At 39.9% G+C, this 26,803-nt stretch overlaps 1 protein-coding gene and 1 long non-coding RNA gene across 4 annotated transcripts in view; one reads left to right on the plus strand and one right to left on the minus strand.

Moving 5' to 3' along the window:
• On the minus strand, nt 1–23,646 carry dusp3a (dual specificity phosphatase 3a). Its single transcript, XM_026178104.2, has 3 exons — nt 23,462–23,646; nt 13,244–13,476; nt 1–8,530 (listed from the first exon to the last, which is right to left on the minus strand). The coding sequence occupies exons 1-3, from the start codon at nt 23,644–23,646 to the stop codon at nt 8,301–8,303; spliced, it is 648 nt and encodes a 215-aa protein (XP_026033889.1). The 3' UTR covers nt 1–8,300.
• A 94-nt stretch (nt 23,647–23,740) lies between these two features.
• Nucleotides 23,741–26,803, plus strand: part of LOC113028107 (uncharacterized) — a 460,838-nt gene continuing 457,775 nt past the window's right edge. For all 3 annotated transcript variants that reach the window (XR_013910896.1, XR_013910894.1, XR_013910895.1), the window contains exons 1-3: nt 23,741–23,875; nt 24,614–24,740; nt 24,931–25,085. This is a non-coding gene — a long non-coding RNA (uncharacterized LOC113028107). The remainder of the gene's footprint in view (nt 23,876–24,613; nt 24,741–24,930; nt 25,086–26,803) is intronic.

The following is a 26,803-nucleotide window of genomic DNA, read 5'->3' on the forward strand; positions in this document are numbered from 1 at the left end:
TTAATACCTCAGCCATTTATTTCTTAAACATAAGAAAGAAGGGACTTCTCAAAGGTAAGAAAAATAACATTGCAATTTAAAATCAAGTGCACTTCAACGATGTCTCGCTCTATAATAAGGGAGCTGTCCCTTCCTACTGTGTGAAGTGAGATACACAAAAAACTCAAAAACATATCGTAAAGAATCGATCGTTTCCGTAAGGCTTTGGGTGCCGAGTGCCGTTACTGTTGTGATGCTTATGCTGAGATGACAGTGGTGGTGACAAATATATATGTACAGAAAGGTGACAGATTACAGGAAAAAATAAGAACATAAAGTGGCTTTTAAAGGTGTGGCAAGACTATGAGCTGCAAGAGTCGCTTCAATGCTCCTTGGCACTGGCATTTGGATGATGATGAGCCACAGTTTCCTCACATAATTTCCAAACCACTCTTTGTGCCCCGTTTATGGGGCTACTGTCATCCTGGAAGAGACGATATCATTAAGGGGACAAACTATGCCTGCAAAATGCCTCCAACAGCACAACAAAGCCACTGGATCCCCTCACTTTTCCTTTAATTTGCCACCGATCAGTATATATGTGCATATACCCATTAACAGCCAATACAACATCATCCCAACAACATCCTTTGCAACATCTGTACATATCTGTACAACAGAAATATGTGACGAGACTGTGTAATGGACTCCAGGAGGAGTCGGGCAGTGGGCTCATTTGTGCTAAAACTCTTGCTTTAAGCTGTTCATCAGGATGGGAGTGCAAAGTGGAAGAGAAATGATGACAGCTCTGCATGTCAGCGCCTTACCTGCGCCAGATGGTATTTGCAAGTCATTTCCGGTGTTTGTTTGAACGCCCTGAAGGGTAAGAGAAGGGAAGGAGTTTACTACATCAAGAAGCCAGATGAGTTTCCATGATGTAAGATATCGGCTGTCAGTCACAGAGGTCTTAAACATGGCAGCTTCTTGCCTTACAGAGACACGCCACACGGGACAGCGAGTTTGAGTGAAAATCGCAGGAAATTATTTGTAAGTCAATTTAAGGTACTTTTCTGCAATAATAAACACAACTACCTGGCTCCAGTCGAGTAATTTAACAACCCTCCATCCTCCTCTCCTCTCTGGTTTTAAAACGGGCGCTATGAATGAGCTGCAATTACAGTCTGGCCCTAGTCTGACTACCATTATACATGTGAGTGACTCATCCAAAAACAACACGGATAATAAACTCACTGGTTACACTGGAGAAGTGGGTCACACATTTCCTACCATAGAAAAAACCCTCTGAAATGAAAACAAACAAACAGCCTTCTTTAATGAAACTAAGAATAAACTTTAATCTAGATTAAAAAACTAAATGTTACTTTGAGGAGAAAATAAGTCAAACTTTTTTTTTTAATAACTCCCAAATATCAAACAATGTCCTATCTTTACACTGTAACACCCCAGTTACAGTAAAATGCAGCAATTCACAACGGTCTTAATGCCTTTTGTTACATACTCAGAATATAGAACCATATATATCAATATCAATGGCATTTCAACATTTTCGATAATACATAACACATACTCTATTACCCACAAAGAGATGCTGGTACTGTTTAAACAAACGGGTGCTTCAGATTGGCAATTCAGGGTTTCACATAAGGGGCAAAATAAATAAAAATGAAAAGAGACCTAGACAAACAACATGAGACTGGATTATAAATACTTACGATGTGTTAAAGTGGACCTATTATGCTCATTTCCAGATCCATATTGGCTTCTCTTCACTGGCTCCCTTCTCCTTAAAATCATTCAGTATCAGGGTTGGGATTCGCAATCAGATCCTACGGTATCTTATATCTGAATTATTATCTGAGTATTATCTGATTTAGACTTCTGCAGTGAGTCTTTTTAGAGGCCATGACATGAACTACTCCAGCGGCCGACATTGCTGGCAGCATTTATGGTTGTGTGTTAATTACCTTGTGGTTGTGTCCCAGTGTTTTAAATGCAGTGCCTGCCACAATAGGAACAAATAAAATATCCGGCATTTTTCCCTCCTGGCGTCACTACTCTTTGTTGTGGTCAGTATTTTTTCTCTTCAAAGGCAAACATATTTATCCCTCAAGTTTTTCCACTTCTCTGTACATTCCCTCATGTCCATTCCAACAGGTTTGGCAGTACCCCTTCAGGAATTTGCTGATATTTGCCCTTATATTGATACTATGATTATTATTCCTTATATTGAGGCAATGGTTATTATTCTCTTAATGACAAATTTTAAAATACAGATGCACCTGTGGCATCAGTTTCAAAATACTTGGACGTCCTTTTTGAGTTATCGGATTTAGAAGATTTTCAGAAAACTTGACCTCTGACCTTGATCTTGGGGTTGAGATCACTGAGATTTAAATTTGTCTGACACTTTTAACAGATACATCTATGGTATCAATTTGAAACTCCTAGGTTGCCTTTTTCTCAACTTATTACATTCACAAACTTGGGTGTCCACACCGCCTGCCTGGCAGGGTGATGACAATATCCCATCGGCGTTTTACGGCTGAGTGGTAACAGTACTGGACAGGCCAATCGTGGTAGTTGTGGGCCATGTTTATGGGACTTGTAGCCTCATTTTTAGGGTTAGGGTGTAGGTTAGGTCATAGGGTTTCAGAATATTTGTAGATACGATGAAGCATAAATCCCCAGTTATTTGTGGTCCCTAAAGTTTCTAAAAGTTGAATGGGAGCCATTCAGCTAAGGAACCTGCACATTGGATTCAGGAGACAGAGGACCTCTCTTCAAAGTTTCCTTTTGGAGAAAGATAATTGGCATTGAATAAGGTGACCCTTAACGATGTCCTGTGTGTCTCCACGCCACAACTGCATGACTTTAATTTTGATTTTGTCTTTTGTGTGTTGTTCTGTTTTCTCTCTTCCCCCCCACGAGCCAGTTTCTTCCTATTAAAAGGGAGTTCTTTCTCCTCACCATTGCTGCTGCTCAATGTTGAGGCTCTCTCACTAATATTGCAGCCAATATTCATCTTAATATATAAAGTACCTCAAAAGAATTGTTGCTGTGAACTGTAGCTATATAAATACAGTCTAAATTTAGTAGATTAGCTTTGCATAATTCTCATTCAAAACAGTCCATATTTATTTCATACTGAGCCTCGATGCAGCCCCTCCATTTGTCTTCTGTTTGCACTGAGCCATTTTAGCTCTCTAACTGTAAGTTGTAAAATGAGCATGCATCATTGTTATAGTACTAAAAAAATTTAAAAATACATATGCATAATAGGTCCACTTTAAATAATTAAAATTGGTGTGCAAACCAGTAGATTTGTTGAACAAGCAGGTGGCAGTGTTTTTTTCTTTTACAGAACAGTGTTTAAGCCAGCAGTGTTGCCATGATAAAAACTCTCTGTTCACATCATTGCATCCAAAAAGTCATTTCAGTTGCATCAGAAAATCAGTTTGGGCAACCACAGAGTGCTTTGAAAACCCTCCATGAGTTACCCGATAAGCAGGTCGGTGTAGGCAGTTGATGCTTTAAAGTACGTACCCTCATCCTGGAATGAGCTGAGGACATTTATACCAATTCCCAAATTTAAAGAGGTACCAAACCGTGTCTTGTTGTTGCTTTTTGTGTATTCAGAAGGAGGGCAGTATTATAGAGCAGATCCAAACAGTTGCATGAGTGAAACCCCAGGCCATCTGAATGATGGCAAAGCCAATCATCTATAATATAAATTGTTTTTGTCGCGTATGTCGCTTGGAACTGACAATTTAAACACATAATATAGCCGTATATCTGTACTACCTTTTCATTGACAATAATGGTGGTGTGGGGTTCATGATGAGGTGATGGGAATGAGTGGTATGACGCATTTACTAAATTATACTTAAAGGTCGGGAATTTGAACTACTGCACCCGATTTATCTTGCCACAAGAGGAAGCAGCGTTTGCAAGATGTGAAATCAAATGCTTTGCTTAAAACATTTTCACATGTATAAAAATGGCCAAATGAGAGGGCTCAGAGTCAACTGGAACAACCTGCGCATGAACCGCAATCACAAGCGCACTTATGTTCTCGCTCTGCAGGGTTTGTCCTCGGTTTTAACTCCCTGTGAGAACATTACCTTCTCTGACTTTTCCTCCTGGCCAATAATGAGTCAGAGGCCAGAGCAGCACTGGACATTTCAGTGTATGTTTTGGAATCAGCACAAACACATGGCCTTTAAAATGTCTCTGCTGGCTGTATATTTGTAGACTCATGTACTCTTTACTTGCACTACATGGAGCAGGAAGGTGCTTTTTCCTCATTATTAATCAATCTGAGAATTGTTCTCCTGATTGATCAATAGGTTATTTGGTCAATAAAGCCTCTGAAAAAACAGTGAAAACCGAACTTTGTAATTTCCCAGAGCCAAATTATCATTAACAGTCCAACAGCAGAAGATATTTTACTTTAAGACATAAAAAATGTGCTGGAGCAGTCAAATACTTTCTTGAAAATTTCATTTTCAAACAAGTAAGTGATTAATTTGGGTAGACTTCCACTGCTTGCTTTGAAATATGAACATTTAATGTGAGACTTTAATCTTGATCTGCTTAATGTACCTAAAATTATAAAGAAAAATATAAATGTAAAAGCTGACTTATTAAATGGCGCACTTTGCTTGACTGCTTTGTGCTCGCTTTACGTAAGAGGAGAGAGCAACAAGACTACAGATCTGCAAGGTCTGAACGTCTGAAAAACTAGGACCATAAAATATCCAAGTCCAGCCACTCAAGGTGGATCTTTAGTTTTATATTAAATGCCTTTTGTCACTTTTCAAAACCTCCCTTTAGTTTCTGGACATGGATCTTTTATGCAATATTTTTGGTCATATTTTTTCCATTTTCTTTCTTTTTTCATTCCATAAGCACGAGTGGTTTGAGGGACACCAGACGTGATCCTGTTATTTCCTTTCACCTAAAAATATTCCTCTCACTAACACTCTCATCCAAACAAACCCATATATCGATCCTAAAGCATCAAAAGCGAGAGATGGAAATAATGCCAAATGAAATGGGTGATGGGATGAGTCCATCCTTGGATGTGATGGTCACTTGCGTCTAATGATGCCACCTGCATCTTGCTGTATTTAATGAATCCATTTGCACTGATATGAAGACGTTACGCTGTACAAAACGCTACTTAGATACAATGATTACATGCCCCAGTATCCTGGCTACACCAGGAAAAAAAAAAAAACCCTGCCATCATAAGCACGTTTTGCACAATTGCGATATGAACTACCACAATTACACAGAACAATTTACATGCACATCATATCCAAATATTAATGTGCATGTAATTAACAGAAAGAATGAAAGCGCTACATACAAGTAGAACATGTTATATAAAGACGATACTGACATTACCTACACGTTATAGACACATTGCTCATACATTCATATATGTCAACACTTAAATATGTATATACAGTATACATGTATATATTTAAATGTATACAGATATATCAAAGGAGGAATAAATAGTGCCATTAATGAGGTGAGAACCTAGTTTTCCTCTTCCTCTCTTGCATGACAACAATCCTGCCAACATGACATTTAGTTCACGAGTCTATGCGTGTCTGATCTCGCTCGTGCGACTTCTCTAACTTGAGGACTCATGTGGTGCAAGAATTCACTCCATCGCCATCCTTCCTGGCACTAGGTCTAGTTTACAGTATTATGCCCAGTATTAAATACAAAATGTACTGCTGAACTAAAGTTGCCTATATGTAACAGCTACTGCCTTGTTAGTCATATAAATGTGATTACATTCTATATATCGGATGGGGTATTGACATATATTGCAATGCTTTAGTGCACACAAAACAAAACAAAAAACAACAAAAAAAGGCGTTGTGATCTAATTTGACCCTGTGTGTGTATTAGTTAGCGTATGACACACACATTTAGGGGTGAGATAAGTGACATGTTGTGTGGGGACCTCTGTGTGGATGAAACAGTGGTTTTGGGATTCTGAGTGAATGGTTGTGTCAGGGAATTGGCAGTGTGCAACTCTCTGGTGGCGTGATGGCTGGATCTTTCTGTTGAAAGCGGGTGGCATCCCATCTGGCTGATGCATTTGACAGTTAAAACAACAGGCCCCTAGTTTGAAGGTGGCAGAGTAAACAACAACATCTTAAACACCTCTGAGCAGAATATTCATAACCCACTTTCTCAAACCCAAAGTGCAACAGTAACTATTTTGCCATCTTTAACTGAAGAACCTACATTCACATGCAACAGCCTTGTGTGTTACCTTTATATTATCCAGAAAAATATTATCAAAAAAATAGAAGCTCCTGATACAGGTGCAGAAATGAGGTCATGCCTTGATGTGTAATGCAGAGAAACACCACCGGAGGGCAGTCTCTACAGGGGAAATTATCGTTTCAGCTCAGTAAGTTTAAAGGAGGCAAGTGCAACTATAACTAGTAAATTGTTTGGGAGTATTTTAGCCTTGTTGATAAAGATAAGCAAGTTACGATTTTCCTCTAAGAACAAGAGGTCGTGCTGCTGGGTTTCGGAAAAAATCATAATCCCAGTTAGTTATTTTCTCCATATTGAGATCATGATGATGACTTAACATGTAACAATACATGAAAATTATGCAACCTGCAGTGAATCACTTCTTAAAACACATTTTTATACTTTGGCTTTAGTGTGATTCCATAACTGGATTCCCTTCTGGTCATCGTTTTGCTTATCGCCCGTTTCTTTCTATGTGACTTTAATATGTATTGTGTCAAAGCACTTTGTAAACTATTTTTTAAAGGCAAGCAATGTGCTGAAAGACAAAGCAAGAGTTACTGACAAACAACATACCGATTATGGTATTTTAAGAACATTTAGCAACAGTGTATTAGGGCTACTGCGAGTGTGTAAGAGGCTTGGTAAGGATGTTTACAATCTGAGAAAAAGTCCAAAATCTTCAAGATTATAATCATATTCATAAATTCAGGAAAAAAGGACAATTTATTATTTTACAAAAACATACAAATTCATGAGAAACAAAGGCAGATACAAGTTTTTTTCTTGTAAATTTGTCACATTAGCCTCAATTTTATTTTTTGTTAACCTTTAGTGACCCTAACATGCTGTTGCAGTCTCACAAATTTGAAGATTATCAAACCTAAACTTATTTTTAATAAAAATGTTATTAAAAAAAAAGAAAAGAAAAGCCGTCCTCTGGCTACAAACATACTTTAAAACCACTCACATGTGCCCATTACTGGGAATGACAATAAGCTCATTTCAAATTGAAGGCAAAGCATTTTGTGTTTTTAAGCAGATATTTGATCCAGCGTTCTCCTCAGATTTCTGCATCTACTGTACTGAGCTACTATCCAGCTGCAGTGAACACTCATCATATCAGAGGCTAAATATGGCTGCTACGTGAACGCCTCACGCAGCTCATTATTTTTAATTGGCTCGACCTTTTCCTGTTCTCAGCAGCGGCGGCTCTGTCGACAACCGTTTGCGCTGCAGATAAATTTCATGCTACCGCTGTCAAACAAGAGGCCTGAGTCTGTTAACTGAAATGCTACATTGTGTATTAGGATGCATTAGAGTGTGAGTCATCTGTGTTTGTGCATTAAATCTTTCTCCCAAAGGGAAGAATTAAGGATTTTTAGGAATCGACTGGGCGTCATTGTTTTGTTTTTTTTAAGATTTAATGGAATGTGGGATTTTCCTTCATCCACTCTGTGTTGCATCATTTGTGGCCATCAACTTTCAATATTTAGGAGTTTATTTGGAATTATTTAGAGTACTCCTACTGGCGGAGACATCACTGACATTCCCGGCAGTGGTAAACTATGGAATGATTGTGCTATAATCTTCTATTTCCTACAAGTTTGTAAGTAAAATTTTAAAATCAGGGCAAAGATATCAAATTTCTAAGTTGTGGGAATTGAAGGAATGCTTTAAGTAGCTCAGAAATGAGAGGAATTCAGAGCTTTAGGGTATGAGCAGCAAAATCTGTGTGGAGTTATAAAAAGGGGGATGGGTTTTTTTTGAGATCACACTCTTTGTAGAACAGCAGTGAGAGACATGGACTAAAGATTCAAACAGAACAGCATGTACATGTGCAAGTGTGTGTGAACACGAGGAATAATTCCACAGATAAATGCATGTATGCTTCAGAATACCCCTGATGTGTTAGATGAGTGCTGGTTTGGTCAGGGTGGGGTCAGTCTACCAGAGCAGCTGCAGCCAGTCAAAGGCAGGGCCGGAGGAGACGGGCAGCACCTCTCCAGCTTTCACTTGGCCTTTAATTTGCCCAGGTCCCCGTTCAGCTTGCCCTCCTTTGCCAGCTTCTCGTTGAGTTGGCACAGTTGGCGAAGGAAGCCGTCGTTAGGACCGATCTCTCTCTTGTGCCGCACAGTGGCCACCGCCAGCCGTGCATCCATTCTGTGGCGCAGCATGAGGTAAGCAACAACCATGGTGGGGGAGCGGCTGTAGCCTTCTCTGCAGTGTACATACACCTTCCCTGGAGGACACAGAGAACAATAAGATGAAAGCTGTTTATGGTGCGAGGCTGGTTTCACACACACACACACACACACACACACACACCACAGAGAAATAGTTTTCATAGAAGAGTTTTCTCAGGCCTCATTGTGGCTCCTCTGCTATCTGTTATCCACTGCACAGGAAAAAGCATAAACTAGTACATCCTGTAATTGTCACTCTGTAAGAGCGTCAAAAATATCTGTTCCCGGTATGACACTGGAAGAAGCATATAAATGAAACTTGTCGGATTGCCCTGGCTATCTTTATTCATGAACAATGACCAGCTGTTACAGAAGGCTGCTTGACTGCCACAAAAACTATGATCACAATTATGACAATTATTCGTGAAGTCATGGACTTACTGATCTGTGTATATTGTCTTGATTGGGATTTCTTTGAACTTCCTCTAGATAGATCTTTTTGACTGAAAACTCTTTTAGCCATCTTTGCTTGAGCTAAACTAAACAGCAAGTGAGTTTGAGATTTAAGAGAAAGCTGTGCGCTTGAGTTATTAATTAATCCAAATATATTAGAGTGGCTATCCCTTATATGGCCACCGTAGGCACAGACTGTGACAAATTAAGCCCCTCCCATTAACTGTTTAAACATATAGTTTGTGAAGAACAGCCAATCAAAAAAAAAAAGCTGGCTTTTCAGAAAGGAGGCAAAATAGTTATTCAGGTAGAGAATGAAGTAAACGTCAGTACAAAGGGCCACCACAAGATAAGTAAGGATTAAAATAAACCATGAATCATGCAAAGCTACTCTAGTCGAGTCAAGAATACACATTTGGAGTTTGAAATTAACACAAAAAGTCCCCTTTAATGCAAATCATTAATCAAATCAAATATATTGTGTCTATTTCTTTTTATTTCTCACATGTGGGGCATTAAATTAAGATAAGTGAACATTCAACACAGAAATAAAACATGATTTTTCAGGTTCGTATCAAGTATACAGTGTCCTTAAAGCACCAGAGCACAAACAGGAGTTTTCCCTCGTGGTAATTTTGAGACTGCAGGACAAAAAGTAGGAGGTGGAAGAAAATGAGGAAATGAAGCAGAAACAAATAAATAGAAAATAAGAGATTGTTAGAGTAGTTGGAAAACATATGCTGTGACCAAGATTGTCCAGCAAAGCAGCTTCTCTTCTAGAAGCTGCATATATAAGACATGACCTTTGCTGCAGACTCAGCAAAGTCAATCATCTTCCACCAGCTGAGGTGAACCCACATCCCGACCACAGCAAAGAATCAATGTCGTCTTTGTGTGTGCAAAATACATATGTGTTTACTGTTCTGTATTTTTATGTTCATGCCAGTTTGTGTGTTTGTGTTCATTTTTAAGGTGTACCTTTGTCTAACTTACACTTCCATTACAGACTGGCTAAAACGCCACAGGGGATTTAACTTGGCAACCTTCACAGAGCAGCTGATGTGCTCGGCTCAGGTCAGATCTGCAGATTCTGCACTTTATTTGAAACCCAACACCTCTCTCTGTCTCTACTATAGTTTTATCCCCAACATCTTTCTCTCCCTCTTCTCTCCTTTTTCTTTGACTGGCTCCTCTCTCACACTCGACCGGGAACACTTCCATGCCAATGACGTGACCTCTTCAATACCAAATCACCATGTCTGCCACAGATCAATTCTAATTCCACTGTATCCTCTTGTTAGACACACACGCTCTTTGGCTCTCAACTCACTTGCTCCATCACTGTCCAGCTCCAATATCCCTCAGTCTTTACTGTGTCTTGTATTTTATTGTTTTATTAGACTTAATAGTCTTATCTGCATTTGTTGGAAAAACATTAAATTCTATCCACTGTTGGGCACTCTTTTCCTCAACAGGAGTTGTCAGTGGGTGCAGTCAGCATCGTTCTCTCAATGCTGCGGTCCTCCTGTAGACCAAGCTAGCAGCATTAGCATCCAGTCCGAACTGCAGCACTGGCACAGCTATGTACACTTTACACCCCCTGACTGACCCGTTCTCCCATTCTTTGTCTATTTGTATACTATTCATCCACCATATTGACAGTTGGCACTGGATCTACAGAAACAACATACGATTTAATTACAAAATATTTAAACAGTTTTCTAATCATGTTCCCTTCACTACAACATTAAAAAAATATTTACGTTAATGCTCCTCATGGGGAACTGTGCATGTTCCCCACGAGGACATGCACAGTATATTAATCCACGCATGCCTCCACCACTTATGAGAGTAATTTTATGTTTGTAGTGACAATGCTCAGCTCTATGGAAAAATGTGCCTACCAATTTCTCAGGGCCCAAATAAGAAATGATCAACTCCTGGAGTTTATCTGAAATCATATCAGGAGCTAGGAATTTTGACGTGGGAAGAAACTTCCACATTTTGCATATCTTCAAAAATCTAACTAAAATGAGAAAAACTCATCCCGATGCTCTTAGGAAAATATAAACGAATTCAGATTGAGCTAACCTTCTGGATCCAGGCACTTGATTCATGCATGGTGCAAAAGTATGGGCATGTATTCATTCCATCATTTTGACCTTAAAGGTTCAGCGTACTGTTTGATGGAGCTGCAGAGGACAGAACGATTAGGCAGAATTTTTAAAAGTTTTTCCAGCAGGATGCCTCCTTTTTATTGGCAACACACTCCAAATTTGTTGAACTATGGCGTTCAAAAAAAGCTCCTAAACTATGTCCTGCCACTTGCTCGGTGCAGCAACACATTTTCATTGCATTGCATGAGCCACTGAAAAAAAAAGCATCAGGCTCTTAAGGCTCCTCTCAGTGCTTCAAACGTGATCTGCAAGAAACTACCACACCCAAATTAAAAACAACCAATCAAAGCAAGGAGGCATGTCCGATACAGTCTCAATGGCTGCTTACGCAGACGGAGCAGCACCCTCCACCCCCTGCATGCCCTCAATTTGTCAAGCTAAATAACTATAAATAATAAATTAATAATTAATTTAAAAAATATAAATTTTGTCTGAAATATACATTCCAGCATAAATTATTATCTATCATACTTTAATTCTAGATCATGAATCCAACCATTTCTCCATATCACCACAGTTGATGCCGTTAAATTACTTTTTATCATTGCAGTTTTAATGTGTTGGTTTTCTGTTGATTGGAGGAAAATACACAGATCTGCACACTGTAACCTTGTGTCTTCATTATGGAAAACTCACAGGAGCAATGCATTAGTGCAGTTCCTCATTAAAATCCTGGACCTTGGACCTTTTCCAAGCTTACAGCTGAGGGTCACAAAATGTCACACTTAATGTGGCACAATGCACAAATGTCAAACTGCGGCAAAACCACCAAGCAGAGATGAGGCATGCTAAATCTCTTATGCGCTCTTCTCCACAGGAGCTCTTCATTCTTGATTTACCACAGCACTGTAGTGACAAAAAACATTCGGGGAATTAAGATGCTAGGTTTCAGATTTGAAACAGCTGCTTTTTGATTCGTACTATTCAAAATTCAAAGTTTGCACACCTGAAATGGTGTATAGTATGCCTGACCTAGAAGTTGTATGAAAGTCAAGACTCAGTTCCCTAGTGATTTCTGTATCTTCCCCTTTCTTACAACTTTTTACTGCAGTACTTGTTCTGTTCTTTTACACAGTCCCAAAGTATTACAGCACCCGTTTAACATCTTACAGGTGTGCTACACATCAAACATTGTGACGATGCTGATGTGCAGGGATGTGATCGGGTAATGGAATATGGAGCAGGACTCATGAGTGTGTCAGATTTAGCGAGAGGTGTTCAGGGCCACTGTGATTATCTCCTGTTGTTGCTTTAAGATCCACAACAATGAGGAGTACTAAGACTGGAACTAAGACTGGATCTTGTTAGACAAACAACAAGAGGAACTTGTTTTCATGTCTCAACTTTTGGAGCAAATTACTTTTAAGTGTGAGCTATTGAAGTAAGAAAGGCATAGTGCTCCCATTTGTTAAATAAATATAAATATCCAGCATAAGGGATACATTTCTTTGAAGTGCTGGATATATTTAAGGGCTAGTTTTACCCAAGTTGTGGGGTACTAACACATACTAATACTGATGTAATGTAATATAGTCAATCAATATATTCTCTACCTGTGCATATATAAGCATACAGACTTCCTAGCACCATATATAGTCAATAGAGGGAAAACAATGGGCTTTTTCAAACATCGAGTGGGTGTTATCTCTAGTTATGGCTCCTGAACAGCTTTTTAGGACCTCACTAAATAAAAATAGTCTGAAGAATGTAGAAATGATGTATTATTTTTGTGCTTTCTCAAGAAACCGACTACAAATTTGGCAAACAGCTATTTAACAGAATTTGGTGCTTTTCTTTGCTACACAAGACTGTAACGGGAAGTTCTTTGGTCTCTGGACAGCTTGTAGTCCACAGTTTAATGCACATAAGCGTAAGTAAGAAAAACATCCCACAGTCTGTCCTTCTTTTTTTTCCCCCCCATTTACAAATCAAGCAAAAAATGTCAACAACGTTATATGTGCAAAGTGTTAGGATGTCCTACCACTTTGTACACTTGTTGCTAAGTGGTAGATCACTTGCACACAAAAGTTTGGTGGCCATTATTTTAATATTCTACTAAAAATGAATACATGTATTTCAAGAGTTAACATTTACCTCCTTAGTCCAATAGATAAAACATAAACGACAAAATAACCCCACCTTTGCCATTATTGTGCGCTAGGGCCTTGTCGATAAAATCAGCCCCTTCCTCAAAGAAGGCACTGAGGTCGAACTGCTCTGTGTCATTGGCCTGGATGCCATGATAGGTGATGCCCGTGCCAGCGTAGAAATCCGCACTGGTGTTGACATGCATGAAGGAGGTGCCCTCTGCTACATTTAAGACGTGTGTCACACCAAGTTTCTGCAGACGCATTGTATTCTGAGCGACAAACCTGCAAAGGTGAGAAGAGGTTAATGATCAGAGATGAAAAAACTGATCAAATATGCTTACCAGTCTACAATTTAATTTCAATTTAGAGGCACTGGACTAAACTCACAGAGCCTCTGAAATTGAAATAAAATGATGAATGTGCAGACACAGAACAAGACATCTGAGACAAATAACAGTACTAACAGCACCTGACAGATACAGCAAAGCAGTGTGTCAGCACAATTTTTTTTTAAAGTGGTATTTTGACAAACAGGTCGCAATAACACCACATGCAGCACACAGTGTTTCGCTGCATCTGTTGATGAACAGCCAAATACTGAGTATCTGCTGGGAGACAAAAGCAGCTCCCTCGTACTGATTTTTCAAACAAAAGTCACATTAAAGTGCCTTTTGTCTCAACTTATTTCCAAAGTAGAGTTCTCATGACTCGAGGTCTAATTACAAATATCAATCAAACCTATAATCGCTCAGCAACTTTTTTTCCAGTTTAACCCTGAAAGACCCAACCCTTCAAAAAACTAGCCAGAAAATTCAGATTTTTTTGGAACTGAGATGTTTATTAACCCTTATAACAAAATCCACAATTTATTTTGCTATATCATGTTGTGTATGATATATTTTTATTGTATATTTATTATATATTTTCTGTATCGCATAGAATACATTGGGCATTTTTTGCAACTTTTTGTTAACAACAGTGTTAATTTTAGTTTTGTCTATAACATTTTGAAATTATGTCAAGTATTGATCATGTTGATGAGCTAGAGGTCTCAGAAACTCATATCAAATATGATACAACGGGCATTATAGGGTTAAAGTGCTTCAAAGGTTACAGATGGTAGAAGTGAGAAAAGAAAAACAAATATGCAGTGATAAATTTAAAATAAAATTAAAAAATTTAATTTAATAATGTAATACAATTCACTAACATGCCATCATTCATGTTAACGGTAGCACATGTGCTCATTAAACACTAAAGTAACACAGTTTCAGTTACCCTATATATTCATCTAGCTAACGTAAACTGTGTGGCCAGACTTGCACTACATTTTGAAGGTTTGGAATAATTGTTTTTGAAAAATAACCGCATTTATTTCAGGATTTCCTACAGAATCACAACAAGGACTCCTGTTACCGGCTGCAGTCCACACTACAGAATGAGACTCTCAGGTAATCACCACAACAGTGACCTGGTCAGTGTAATGTAAAACCAGTGTTAGGCTTGGGCTAGCTACTGAGCAGTTTAAAACAAAGTGAAGTCAAGGTGATGGATAAAAAAAAACAAACTGCTAAACATCCTTGGGTGTCTGTTAAAATACTGCCTACATCCTGTGGGGCGCATGAAGCGCTCTAATACGATTAATATATCTGAAATGTTTTAATTGAATGAATATTGGAATCATTTAGATCATTTATTTTATTTATTTCTCTTGAATATCTAAGTAGAGGTTCATTGTCAGTAAGCATTACTCCTATGTCTGTAACACAAGCACAGCTTGTTGTACTGTGCTGAAAATAAGAAAAATAAGAAAATTTGGCTATTTGAGTGTCTAAAGCATCAGCCATTGTGAGTTCGATTATAGTCCCCCCCAAAAAGTCTTTTTTCTCAGTAATGGTTGGTTTTCATACAGCAGTGTGTACTACCCTCTTCACCAACCAGTCCAATCCAGCTCTAATGGGCACCATTTGAAACTGCTGAGGACCTATAAAGGTGTCCATTTTTCAGTCTGCAGACTCTGATGTATTTGTCTTTTTTATTTTATTTTTTGTAGGACAACAGACAAAAAGAACAATCTCTCTATTCTCAGACAGCTCTGCTCCAGTATTTTCACCTCCATCATCATTCACCCTACTTCCAGGAAACAATGAATCTGTTTCTGCTTACCTCCTGCTCTAATACACATCCCCTTTTAGAGCTGCGTTATTGCACATTAGACCCATACAAAGCAAACAGTCCCACACAGCTAACAAACCATAACAAAGCAGTACAAGCTTCTGGCTGCTCCAGCCTGCCTGGCCCAATGCCTGCATCCACATCCAACCTGGCCAAAGGCACTGCCCATTGATTCTGAACAAAAAACCTCCTTGCGTATTTAGGTTATAAGTTGTATTCCAAGTTTATGGTACATTTAGTGCCACTAATTGCACATAATTTTTTAAAACAAAAGAAATTGCACATAATCGAAAACACAAAAAATAGAAGAAAGAAATAGAAATGGAGAAGAAAACTGGAAGTATATAAAAGCTGTTGTACAATGATATGGCAAAGTTATGATGCAAGCAAAATATATTTCATTAAAGATTACTATATTTATAAGATGACTGCTATTTCTATCTGCAGTCATTTGTATTTGGTGATTTAGTGATGAGTGGTTGGAGGTGGGTTTCAAAGTAGCTTGCAGAAGAACCAGCACCTATGGGCATAGCAAAGCAGTGCAAATAGCACATCTTATGTTAGATTTGTCAATGGGATGCAATGAAACCTATCAGCTGAGCCATGAGCGTATGTTAGCTGGCATTGAGAGCAGCTGATCTAACAAGATCACAGCTAGGCATGGGACATGAGGAGAACTGATAACACCAAAGCTTTGGTAAGCATCTGGACAAACACTGCAGCTACAGTATAAGTATTTATGCAATGTCACTGATTCTTAGAGAAATTTTTGTGTTAAGGAAGTTTTGATTTTGGACTCAAATGCATGGCACGGGGTAGCGAAAAAAAACAAAAAGAGAAAAAAGTAGTTAATACAAGAATCTAAAAATACAGAAAGTCCAACAGCTAAAAAGAAGTCCAAAAATAGGTACAGGAAGCCGGAAGAAAATGTGGCAAAGTTAAAGGGAAAGCCAGGTTTATAAAAGTACACAAGGGTGAATGATGTTAAGAGACAGGTGGGAACAGGACACAGGTGGATGCAATCAAACAGGTGAAAGTAATGACAATCACAAAAGAGGGAAAAGAACAAATGCATGAATTAAAACCAAAATAAGGCACATCTAAACAACTAAACTTCAAAGTAAAACAGGAAATTACCTGGAGGAACATGAAGACTACCACAAATAATATCAAATATACTTTGAAATTAGTGTGAGCTGTTTTGGAGGCCAGACATAATTTTTCATTGGTCATAAGTCTGCTAAAGATTACTTTGTTTGATATTATGGTGATAATTTGACATGAATAATCATTAACTTAATAAGCCTGATGCAGTTCTTGAATTTCATTTACCCTGACCTTATTTTTAAATGCAAATAAAATTAAAAACAAATAAAAGGAAAAAAAGAGGTGGTTCTTGACATTGTGGTGTTTTTATGGCTATAAACACAGCCTGCCAGCCTGCTGCCATCACTAAATGTCTGGAGTTACAGATTGGGGGGCGAAGAAAGCTCCAGGTGGAAGCTCGCGTGCCTTAGGAAATCTGCACAGTGACAATGGAGTGAAAATGGGTGAGAGACTCTGAGAAATCCAGAAATAAAGGCACCAGTCAATTCTCCACAGATTAAACTTTGTGAGTAATAATTCTGCCTTGGTATGTGTTGTTTATAAAGTTTTTTGTTCATATATCTGCAGTTTTATTTGCATACACTTATGCTTAAGACATATTTCTACTACACTGCAATGGACAATAAAGTTTTCTCATTATGATTTTAGACATAGCTTGTTAATTGAATTCTCTCATTTAGTTATCTCATCTGGAGCTGAACTAAACAGCAAGCATGTTTTTAGGTGCTTCTAGAAAGAGGTGAAATTGACACTGTAAAGGAAAGGGGTGTACTTTATGTATAACACATAGAAAAGTGAGGGATCCATAGCAAATAATAATGGATTGGATTTATATAGCGCTTTTCAAGGAACCCAAAGCGCTTTACAATGCCACTATTCATTCACTCTCACATTCACACACTGGTGGAGGCAAGCTACAGTTGTAGCCACAGCTGCCCTGGGGCAGACTGACAGAAGCGAGGCTGCCATATCGCGCCATCGGCCCCTCTGGCCAACACCAGGCGATAGGGTAAAGTGTCTTGCCCAAGGACACAACGACCAGGACAGAGAGCCCGGGGATCGAGCCGGCGACCTTCCGGTTACAGATACGCTTCCCAACCCCCCTGAGCCACGGTCACCCCAAAATAGGACAAGAGTGACAGTTTTATCAAGATCATTTAATTAAGATCAATAATGACCTCGTAGCCTGCCTTACAAATACTATTCATGATATAAGTTTATATATGTATTGTTTTTTATTTTAAAACCATTTTCACGAATCTGTAAATCGTTCACTCTGACAAAGCTTTACTATACAGGCTTAACGTCAACGTGAGCCTGGAGGCAAGGTGAGGTGACCCTGGGCAGCTCCCTAGAGGTGGAGGCTGCAAAACCCAATACCTAACAAGAAATTCTGCTACAATGTTACTTTGCAACCAAAGGAGGAGGGATGAAGCAGCCTGTCTGCTAGCATCGTAGCTACAGGGCAGAGATTCAGAAATCCAGGCTACACATTAATAATATCTTCATTTCATTCACAAAAAGTCTGTGTATATTTAGACTAAGCTAGTGCTCATAAATGATTCAATATGCATGCACACTATGAGCACTTCAATGCAAAAAAAAGTGAAGCAAGTAAAGCGTAGGCATGCGTATCTCTTTGTGTGTAAAGGGTAGTAGTGTGTAAAGGCCTATACTGTACTTCTACACAACACAATGCAGAGGCACAGTAGGTTCAACTGGGTTCACAGCCGATGGCTTCCTTCCTATTTGCCGGGCCTGTCCCGGCCTCCTTACCCTGGGATCTGCAGTCCCAACACATCCATTATTAAAGACCAGCTTCACAAAGAGCCAGAGCGTTTCTCAAAGCAAACAACCACACCTTAAGTCCCTAAGCTGCACACCGTGGTTTAAGAGTGCTGACTACAACTGAACTGAAAACATTGCAAGCTGGCAAAGTAGACTCATAATCCATTTATGGATGCAAACATTGACTAGTTCAATAAACACAAGTGCTGCTCTAGTCAACATCTTGTTTATTGAATTAGTGACTTTAAACTTTTACTGAGTGTCTGCTGTATACATTATTTTAAGTGAAAGAACTGAATAAATCAGCAGAAAGACTCAACAAATGCAGATGTGTGGTCAAAACACCAACGTAGGAAAGAACTGTCACTCCAGTTGAGTTCAAAGACTAAGAAAACTTGTATTAATGGGCAATTGGCAGGTAACTACAGGCAAAATAATTTCTTGTGATTGTGAAGTGGGCGGAATCTGAGAATTGAATGCAACTACCAATGAGAGTGAGGAATACTGTTAATTGACAAATGAACAGGTAATAAATAAGTTAGAGGGTTAAGTAGGAAACCAAGCGACTAGCTGTGAGCTTTAAAGTGATGCACAATGAGCGAATGTATGTATGTACAAAAAAAATATGAACTTACAATTTAATGGTCTGTTGAAAATGTTAAATCCTTACAGAGTACGAAAATGGGATGTTTTTTGGCAGCTGTATAAGTATCCCTGATTTTTCTATTAAATTAAAATAAAGAAGGGAAAGCAATGCTGTACATTTTCCCAACAAATGTCAGCATGAGTGACTACTGTATATCTTAAATGAACAGTTATTATGTAAATGAAACTGTGTCTTGACCTAAAAAAATTAAAATCTGACAGGCAACTGTATATCAAAGCCTAAAAATGGTTAATGGGTCCAATTCCTGAGGGTACCTATGATAAGAAAGTTTAATGAACATTTTCAAGGACAGATCTCTTTCTAATTTAAGTCGAGCGCCGTAAAAAACGCGTATGCGAGATGCACCACATGCTAGTCTTGTGTTAATAGATGCACTGGTTTTCATCCAATGGATTTCTACCAGCCAGCTACATAATTTGATTTATAACGAGGTACAACTAATGAGATGAGCAGGGAGGATTACTGGGTCCCAGAGGTGGAAACTGTGGACAAGGCATAGCCTTTAATCAACAATCAATACCGGCTCTCCCTGCCTGAGATATGTGTAATATCACATTATGTTACACTGTCCTATCAAGCTTTTCTAAGCTCTAAGATATGCTTTAAAATAAAATAGCTCAGTAATTACCCCCCACCGAAAACTCAAACCTAGTTTGTTCATCAGACATCAAAATCTCTTCGACAAAAGAAGTCATAAAGCTGAGAGCACTTTAGAGTCGCTCTTTCATGCTGACAGTTTTCTCTGATCAGCTTCAGCAGAGCGCAGGTCTGCCAGCACTTTGTTTGGAGACTTGGCCGGACAGATTGGCACATCCAGATTGATTGTGTTGTAGCACTGAGCTACAGTAATGTGCTTGTATTCTGTCCGGCTCGGCTCCTCCACCACTCTACTGGCAGTGATTGAACCCACAAGTTTCTTTGAGGCATCCCTGAATCTGTTCTCTCTACCACAAATCCATAAAGGTGGCATTAAGAGCTGCTCTGTAAAAGCTGGTATACATTACCACACAGCAAAATATATGCAAAAGAAACTAAATTTGTTTCTTTAATAGCAACAAAATTACACTTTAAACACATAAAGAGGTTTTTTGCAAATTAGCCCACTTTTCCATGCAAACTACACAAAACTGTGGCAATCTGGTAATGACCAAAGGACCATTATTGTGACCAGTTTCACCTAGAGACTGCCAGCAACCACTCACCAACCAGTCGAGGAATAAGAGTAACAACAGTAAGGTGTTTAAGAGTAACTTTGCTAATAATGATGGCGCTAATAGAAGCAGTCAAACAGAAAAAAAATAGTAGCGCTGTTTTAACAGCACCCTCTTTTATCTTCAAGCAAATGCACCCTCCTCAGAGTGCACCCAAATGCTTGTTGATGGACCTGCAGAAGCTGGTGATAGCCTAGCATACTCAGGCGGATGGCGGACATGTACATGTCCATGCAAGTTAGTCGTGTTTAGAGTCCTTTGCTCACAGTGTACGTCTGCACAAGCGGCACTCCACTTTGGTTAGATCCTTAGGTTTACTTCTTTCATCTGGTTTAAAGCCAAAGAAATCCCAAATTGGCGACTTCATAATTTTTTTTAGTGCGGTCAGCGTTAACCCGCCGTCATCACGACTAATGCAATTAACAATTAACATCTGGAGCGCAGACTGAGTCAGAATCTCTGAAATGTCTCTGTCAACGTATTTCGGGCATTTTGTCCAAAGTTTGTTTGTTCTGCGCTCCAGATGGGTTGAGCACGTTAAAAAAAATTGATTGCGTCAATCGTGATAGCCGCGTTAATGCTGCATTAACGCCTTAATGCTGACAGCCCTAATTTTTTGGGAAATTAGTTCGTCCATGTTTGGACTTCTTCTGTGTTGTAAACGCGCAAATCAGTCCCCCCATGATTACATTGCTCCGCCCATCAAGTCTGCGCATGCGCGAATATATTGCCCATTGTCGATTACTGGACTGACAATTGCCGGTTGGAAAATTTTTTACATATCGCCCAACCCTAATTCACGCCTACAGCCAATTTCAAATTACAGAGGTACTGGAGAAAATCCACACATGCAGAGGGAGAGCATGCAAACCTTACACAGAAAGGTTCCAGCTTTCTGTTCAGGTGGATTCAAACCCAGGACCTCCTTGTTGATGGTGCTAACCAATTAATTCATCCATCCATCCATTCATCCTCTTCCGCTTATCCTTGTCAGGGTCACAGGGGGCTGGAGCCTATCCCAGCTGTCTTAGGGCAAGAGGCGGGGTACACCCTGAACAGGTCACCACTATGTTGCAGGGCTAACACATAGCGAGACAACCATTCGCACTCACATTCACACCTATGGGCAATTTAGAGTTACCAATTAACCCAATCTCACTAACTACATGTCTTTGGACTGTGGGAGGAAGCCAGAGTATCCAGAGAGAACCCAAGCAAACATGGGGAGAACATGCAAACTCCACAGAGAAAGACCCAGGCCTGGTGGTGTAATTGAACTCAGGAACTTCTTGCTAGGTAACAATGCTTTATTGGTAAATAAATTAAAATTTTGCCACAGGAGATGTTATAGTATTAATAACTGCCTCACAGCATGCAAACAACCAAATCAGGTAAGAAAACATTGGGGAATCACAGATTTGTGCATAAAATATTCATAAACTATGCATATGCAACTGGCAAGAATCAGTTCAGGATATTATCTGATATTGCTTTTTCTCACATGCAGCACACAGTAGGAGACAGTCCACTTTATCACTACTGGAAATACTATGGTTTAGGCAAGGGAGCTCTTAGGATAGAGCATGTAAGATATAAAATAGATGATTTCTACGCATTCATTTTAAATTCACCAGACTATAACTTACATTTGTAGTAAAGAACTGGCAGATTAAAACACATTAATGTAAATTCAACAGCCCCACATGCAGCTGTGTCGAATAAGGTCTGGAAAAGTTCAGAGCTGCGATGCGTGTATTGTAAAAGAGCTATTACAGGCAAAGAAAAAGCCCAAAATAGCAATACCAGTAGTGAGACGAGGACCGTCTCTGTTTATCTCTAGGTTCAGTGGGAAGATTTTACAGTACATCTCATACACAATCTGAACTGGCTTTACTGGAACACTGGGTAGTAAATTCCTAAACAGTCAGCATGTTCATTACAAAGCCAATAGCACCAAGTCAACAAACAACCATGGATTTATGGTTCAGCTGCAGACCTGTTTAATAAACAAATATACATTATACTCCATATACGCTGCATGTGTGGGTCTGTGTGTGTGTGTGTGCACAGCATCTCTTACAGGAAGAAATAAATTTAAAAAAAAAACATACTGCTGCTATTAAGTTAATTCTATTACCTTTGTTCCATGATTTGATTATGCACAAAGAAAGCACTGGTCTGGTTTGTGCCTGTGTTCAGTCTTAGACGTTTTCCAATAGATGTTTACAATCAACTATTTAATGCACAGATTTGTATTTGCAAATAATTTTGTGTTGTGTTTTGTGAGAAAGACACATATACGTCACATTTCTTTACAGAGATGGGACCTGATTAATTAGTTACCTGGCAGGAAAAATATTAAATATGAATTCATTTTCTGCAAGGAATGTGACACATGACCTCCTTTTAGTATCTTAGCTGCAGTCATTTGCAGTTTCCATTTGCCTTAGGTGAGTGTACTTGTTAACATTATAAGTAAACAAAGGAATTAATGCAATATAATTTTATTAACATAGCGCCAGCCTAAAGAGATATGCAGGAGTTTCCAAAAGATCACACAATGACATATGAGCAAACACTTGGTTATGGTGGGGAGCAAGAAATCCTTTTTAATAGGAAGAGATAAAATGTGTTTGACACTGCTGAATTAACTTATATATGACATGAATTGACTAGATTCCTGTTTATTCCTGTCTAAAGAGCATCTTCACAATTTAGACTAAGAATTCACATCTCTTTTTTTCCACAATTTGCTCTGAGAGAAAATGTTTTTCTTCTTTTCATATAATAAATGAAAGATGGGGGGTGGGGGAAGAGTGGTGACGGTTGCTGTGTTCCTGCAGCCCAGCGGGACTGAAAGGGGAGCGGCTTGATGAAGACATGGCAATGATACTAATGACAGAGAGGGGTTCATTGAGTAAAAACACCTCTTTAGTTTCGTCCTTCGTGTTCTGAATTCGTTGGTTTCCTCTGCTTTAAAGGTAAAGAGGATCACACGTAGATTTGTAATAATAATAACAATAATAACAATAATATTATATATTGACAGATAGTCGTGATATTGCAGTGTTATCTGTTAATCAACTGTCTGGCTAATGACTTCTCCCTGAAATCAGGCTAGTATTTCGGGGTTATCTGTTGTCAACAACCGCCTGTCGCTTCCTCCATGATGATGACAGCGGAGGACCACCGCTCGTGCGCGCGTGCTAACCGACATGCGACACCGTTGTCATGGTCGCGTCTGGTCGGAGTATGTGTAGGGAGTGTCTCTCAGTGTCACAACGGCATCACGTGTTAGATTCAATGGTGAATGACTCACGCGTTACCGATGTATATCCTGGGAAAGACCTCGTTGAAGTGCTGTGTCGGTAGGCTGTAAAAGCCGTTGCCGTCGGACAGGAGCTCGTTGAGTTGCTGGACGGTCACCTCGCAGGCTGGAACTTCAGCCGGTGGTGGCGGCTGCGGCTGTTGATGCTGTTTCGTAGGACTCAGGTGTTTCTTCATGGCTCTTCTTCTGCTCGCAGAGTAATGTTAGAATTTAGCCAGAGCCCGACTCGTCAGACTGGTTACGTTGTTCAACAGCATTTTATACGTCCGCGTGTGAGTCGTGCTCGCGCTGTCTTCTTGTCTCCAAGGTGTCTGAGTCTGAAGAGGCGCGAGCTCTACAGCTTCACACTTCGTCGGCGACAAGTGCGAAGCAGCTTTGAGACGGACTTCCGGTCACACTTTCAAAGTAAAAGATGCATGTCTTTGAATGAAAAACCTAAAAACTGATTTGTTCTTTACTTTTTCAGTGCATTTTTTCAACATCAAATACCAGATTTAGAAAGTTATTGTTTAATTTTCTTGTGTTATTTTTTCAATTGCATATATTTTAGATTATAACCCCATACTGAATATCTTTTTTTTCTTCATTTTTTCTTATTTATAGATTTATTTCAGTTTGATCGTTGCTTGTGTTTTGTTTTTGTTTTTGCTTTTCTTTCTTCAGTTTTACACTTTCTTTTGTGGTCTTTTAGTTTTTATTGTTCTTTTTCAGGCGACTTAATATTTCTTATAAATGTAGTTGGGGGGGGGGGGGGGGGGTGACAATATACCCCCCCTTATTTTTTCAGTTTTGGGTCTCATTTCATTGTATTAAATGTTATTTTTATGTTTATTGTTTTTACTTCATTTTTTCTTCATTTAAAATGTAATTTTTCTTGGGTGGGGAGATCAACAGATAGTTGCAGCCCATTATGGCCTTTACCTTTCAGAAACAAGGAACCCTGATTACTGAGACAGAACTATGTAGAAAAAAGGACATTTTGAATATTAGTGGGAGTTTTGGAAGATTCTATTTTTCTGAAAGAATCTGCAGTAGGGTTTCAGTTTCATTTTATTTTTTGTGCAACAGTATTAAATCCTGAAACGTACTTCTGCAAAGAATAAGATATGAGGATCTCTTAATAACCCTTGTTGTACTCCAAAGGAAGAGGTTGCAGTTGGCAGGGACAGTGATTCAAGCCGTATCTCCACTGTCTCGGCAGTAACAACTGACTGTCCTGCATAGAGCAATGGCCTCAAACACACCCTTCGAGTGAAAAGAACAATTAAATGTGAGTTCTTATTAAATAAGTACTGAACTCTAATGCACATGTAGCACAAAAATCTAAGTTTTTACAAGTTTAGTTTAAATTGTGATCTCACACTCTGCAGATTTGTCGATGTCTTTCAGTTCAAATTCATTTATTTAAAAGTTTAATTACAGTTAAAGGCAAGCCAGTACTTTTATTTTCATCAATACAGGTTCAAGTTCCGGTACAATATTGTCTGTTTGATGCTCACTTGACGCTGGTTCATTTCGCCACCGCTATCTCCAGGAGACACACCCCGCCAGCGGTCAGACGGGAGCTGGATATGAGAATGATGGTAGTTGCACGCGCAGACGATGCTGCCTTCAAGTACGGTTTGTGAGATGCTAAAACTAGATCAGTTTAGAACCTTTTTGAACAAGTTTCAAAGCACTACAAGTACCGCTTGTCCATACTTAACATGAGTTTATGATTGATTTCTGGACACAGTCTAAATGTGAATATAATTTAGGGTCCAAATATTTTTCTATTAACGTCCTAAAACAGGTAGTCAGTATCCACATAGAAGAGGCAGAGGGCAGTGAGGCTCATTTCATGGATCTTCTTGGGTAGGGTTGGGATTAGAAAAAGATTCTGAATTGGGTTAAACACAATGGTTGTGACTTTTTAAAGGTCCACTTTCCCGGTGACTGTGTAATTATTTTTAGTGATTATTTTTGTTTTTAATGACCATTTCTAGTCGTTGCCCACCTCTCGGTCGTTGCCCACCTCTCAGTCGTTGCCCACCTCTCAATTTTAAGTCGTTGCCCACCTCTCAATTTTAAATACAGGTAGACACTGAGGGCTAGCAGGAGGGACCATGCGCTTACCTGCTGCTCTCTGGCAGGTAGCTCCATGCCCTCCTGGGTTTTAAATGCACCTTAGAACACACATGCATCAACACTACAATGAGCGGGTGGAGGGAGGTTTGGAGTCTTCTCTCACCCCCATTCTCTGCGACCTGCTGGAGCGGGGGGGCTAGGAGGAGGAGTTGGCCGTCCAACTGCGGTCTGGAGGGTGGGGCCTCCCTGCTGCTGCGGAGTCGGGGCGGTCTGCCTCCCCCCACCGCAGGGAAAAGGGTAACACCACCTGGGTCTGGGTGCAGTTCCCCCCTCCAGGGGCAAGGGTACCTAGACCCGGGGCTTAGAGTACGCTTGGGGAGTGTGATCGTGTGTACAGCGTCTCTTTATGTCTGTCTCCACGTTGGTTGAGTGTGGAGTGAGTGCATATGAGAGCATGAGGGTGGGAATGGATGTTTGTATATGTGTGTGTCTGTATTTCTGTGTCTATATGTCAGGTTGGGTGTCAGGCGCCACCTCTCTGGGGACATCTCAGGCCCTCCAAGGTTTGGAGGCCTATCTCCCCCTACCACCACTTCCCCTGCCAGTGGCGGACTCCCTCAGACATCGGTTCGTTGGTGGTTCTTTGTGTCCGGGGATGGGCGTCCAGGTACACACCGGCTCACTCCTTGGCGGCCGCATATCGGGGCCTGGAGCCTGGGGCTCGCTCGGGCCACTTCGGAGGTGGGGTGCCCCCGGCCTCTCGGCCTGGGGCTCGGTCACTCAGGCACGGCTGGCTGCCGGCGGAGCTCACGGGCGCGTCACTGCAACTCCCCCTGGCTTCTGCTCCGCGGCTGCTGAGTGAGCCCTCATCTGGGACTCTCCTCAGCTCTTTCTGGGACAGTGGCGCGGCTGCCCCTCTGTTGGTCTTCCTTGGTCTCTTGTGTTCTGGGGGCCTCTGGATGTCTGGAGTTTTGATCTCCTCCATACCTGCTTCACGCCCTGGAGGACGGGGCTGTGGCCCCCCCACACCCTCTAGCAGATCATTACATGAAGGAACCTTTTAAAAAAAAAAAACAAGCGCGTCCATGCTCACAGGTGTACACATGGGTGATCACACCCACAAACTACACCCTTTTTGGCTCCTACCTCAAAGCACACTGTGTTCTGTTGATCTTATGTGCTGCACAATAATGTTTAACATTTAGTATTTACTGTCATATTCCCATATATCATTGTGATGTTGTTTATTCTATTACTCTTGTTCTC

The sequence above is a fragment of the Astatotilapia calliptera genome, chromosome 8 (assembly GCF_964374335.1).
Source record: "Astatotilapia calliptera chromosome 8, fAstCal68.1, whole genome shotgun sequence".
Lineage (NCBI taxonomy): Eukaryota > Metazoa > Chordata > Actinopteri > Cichliformes > Cichlidae > Astatotilapia > Astatotilapia calliptera.

Coding starts and splice junctions, on each gene's coding strand:
- dusp3a (XM_026178104.2), bottom strand. CDS start 23,646: ATGAAGAAACACCTGAGTCCTACGAAACAGCATCAACAGCCGCAGCCG. Junction 13,477..23,461: donor AGGATATACATCGGTAACGC/GTGAGTCATTCA, acceptor TCACCTTTGCAG/GTTTGTCGCTCAGAATACAA. Junction 8,531..13,243: donor AGCGCACAATAATGGCAAAG/GTGGGGTTATTT, acceptor TGTGTCCTCCAG/GGAAGGTGTATGTACACTGC.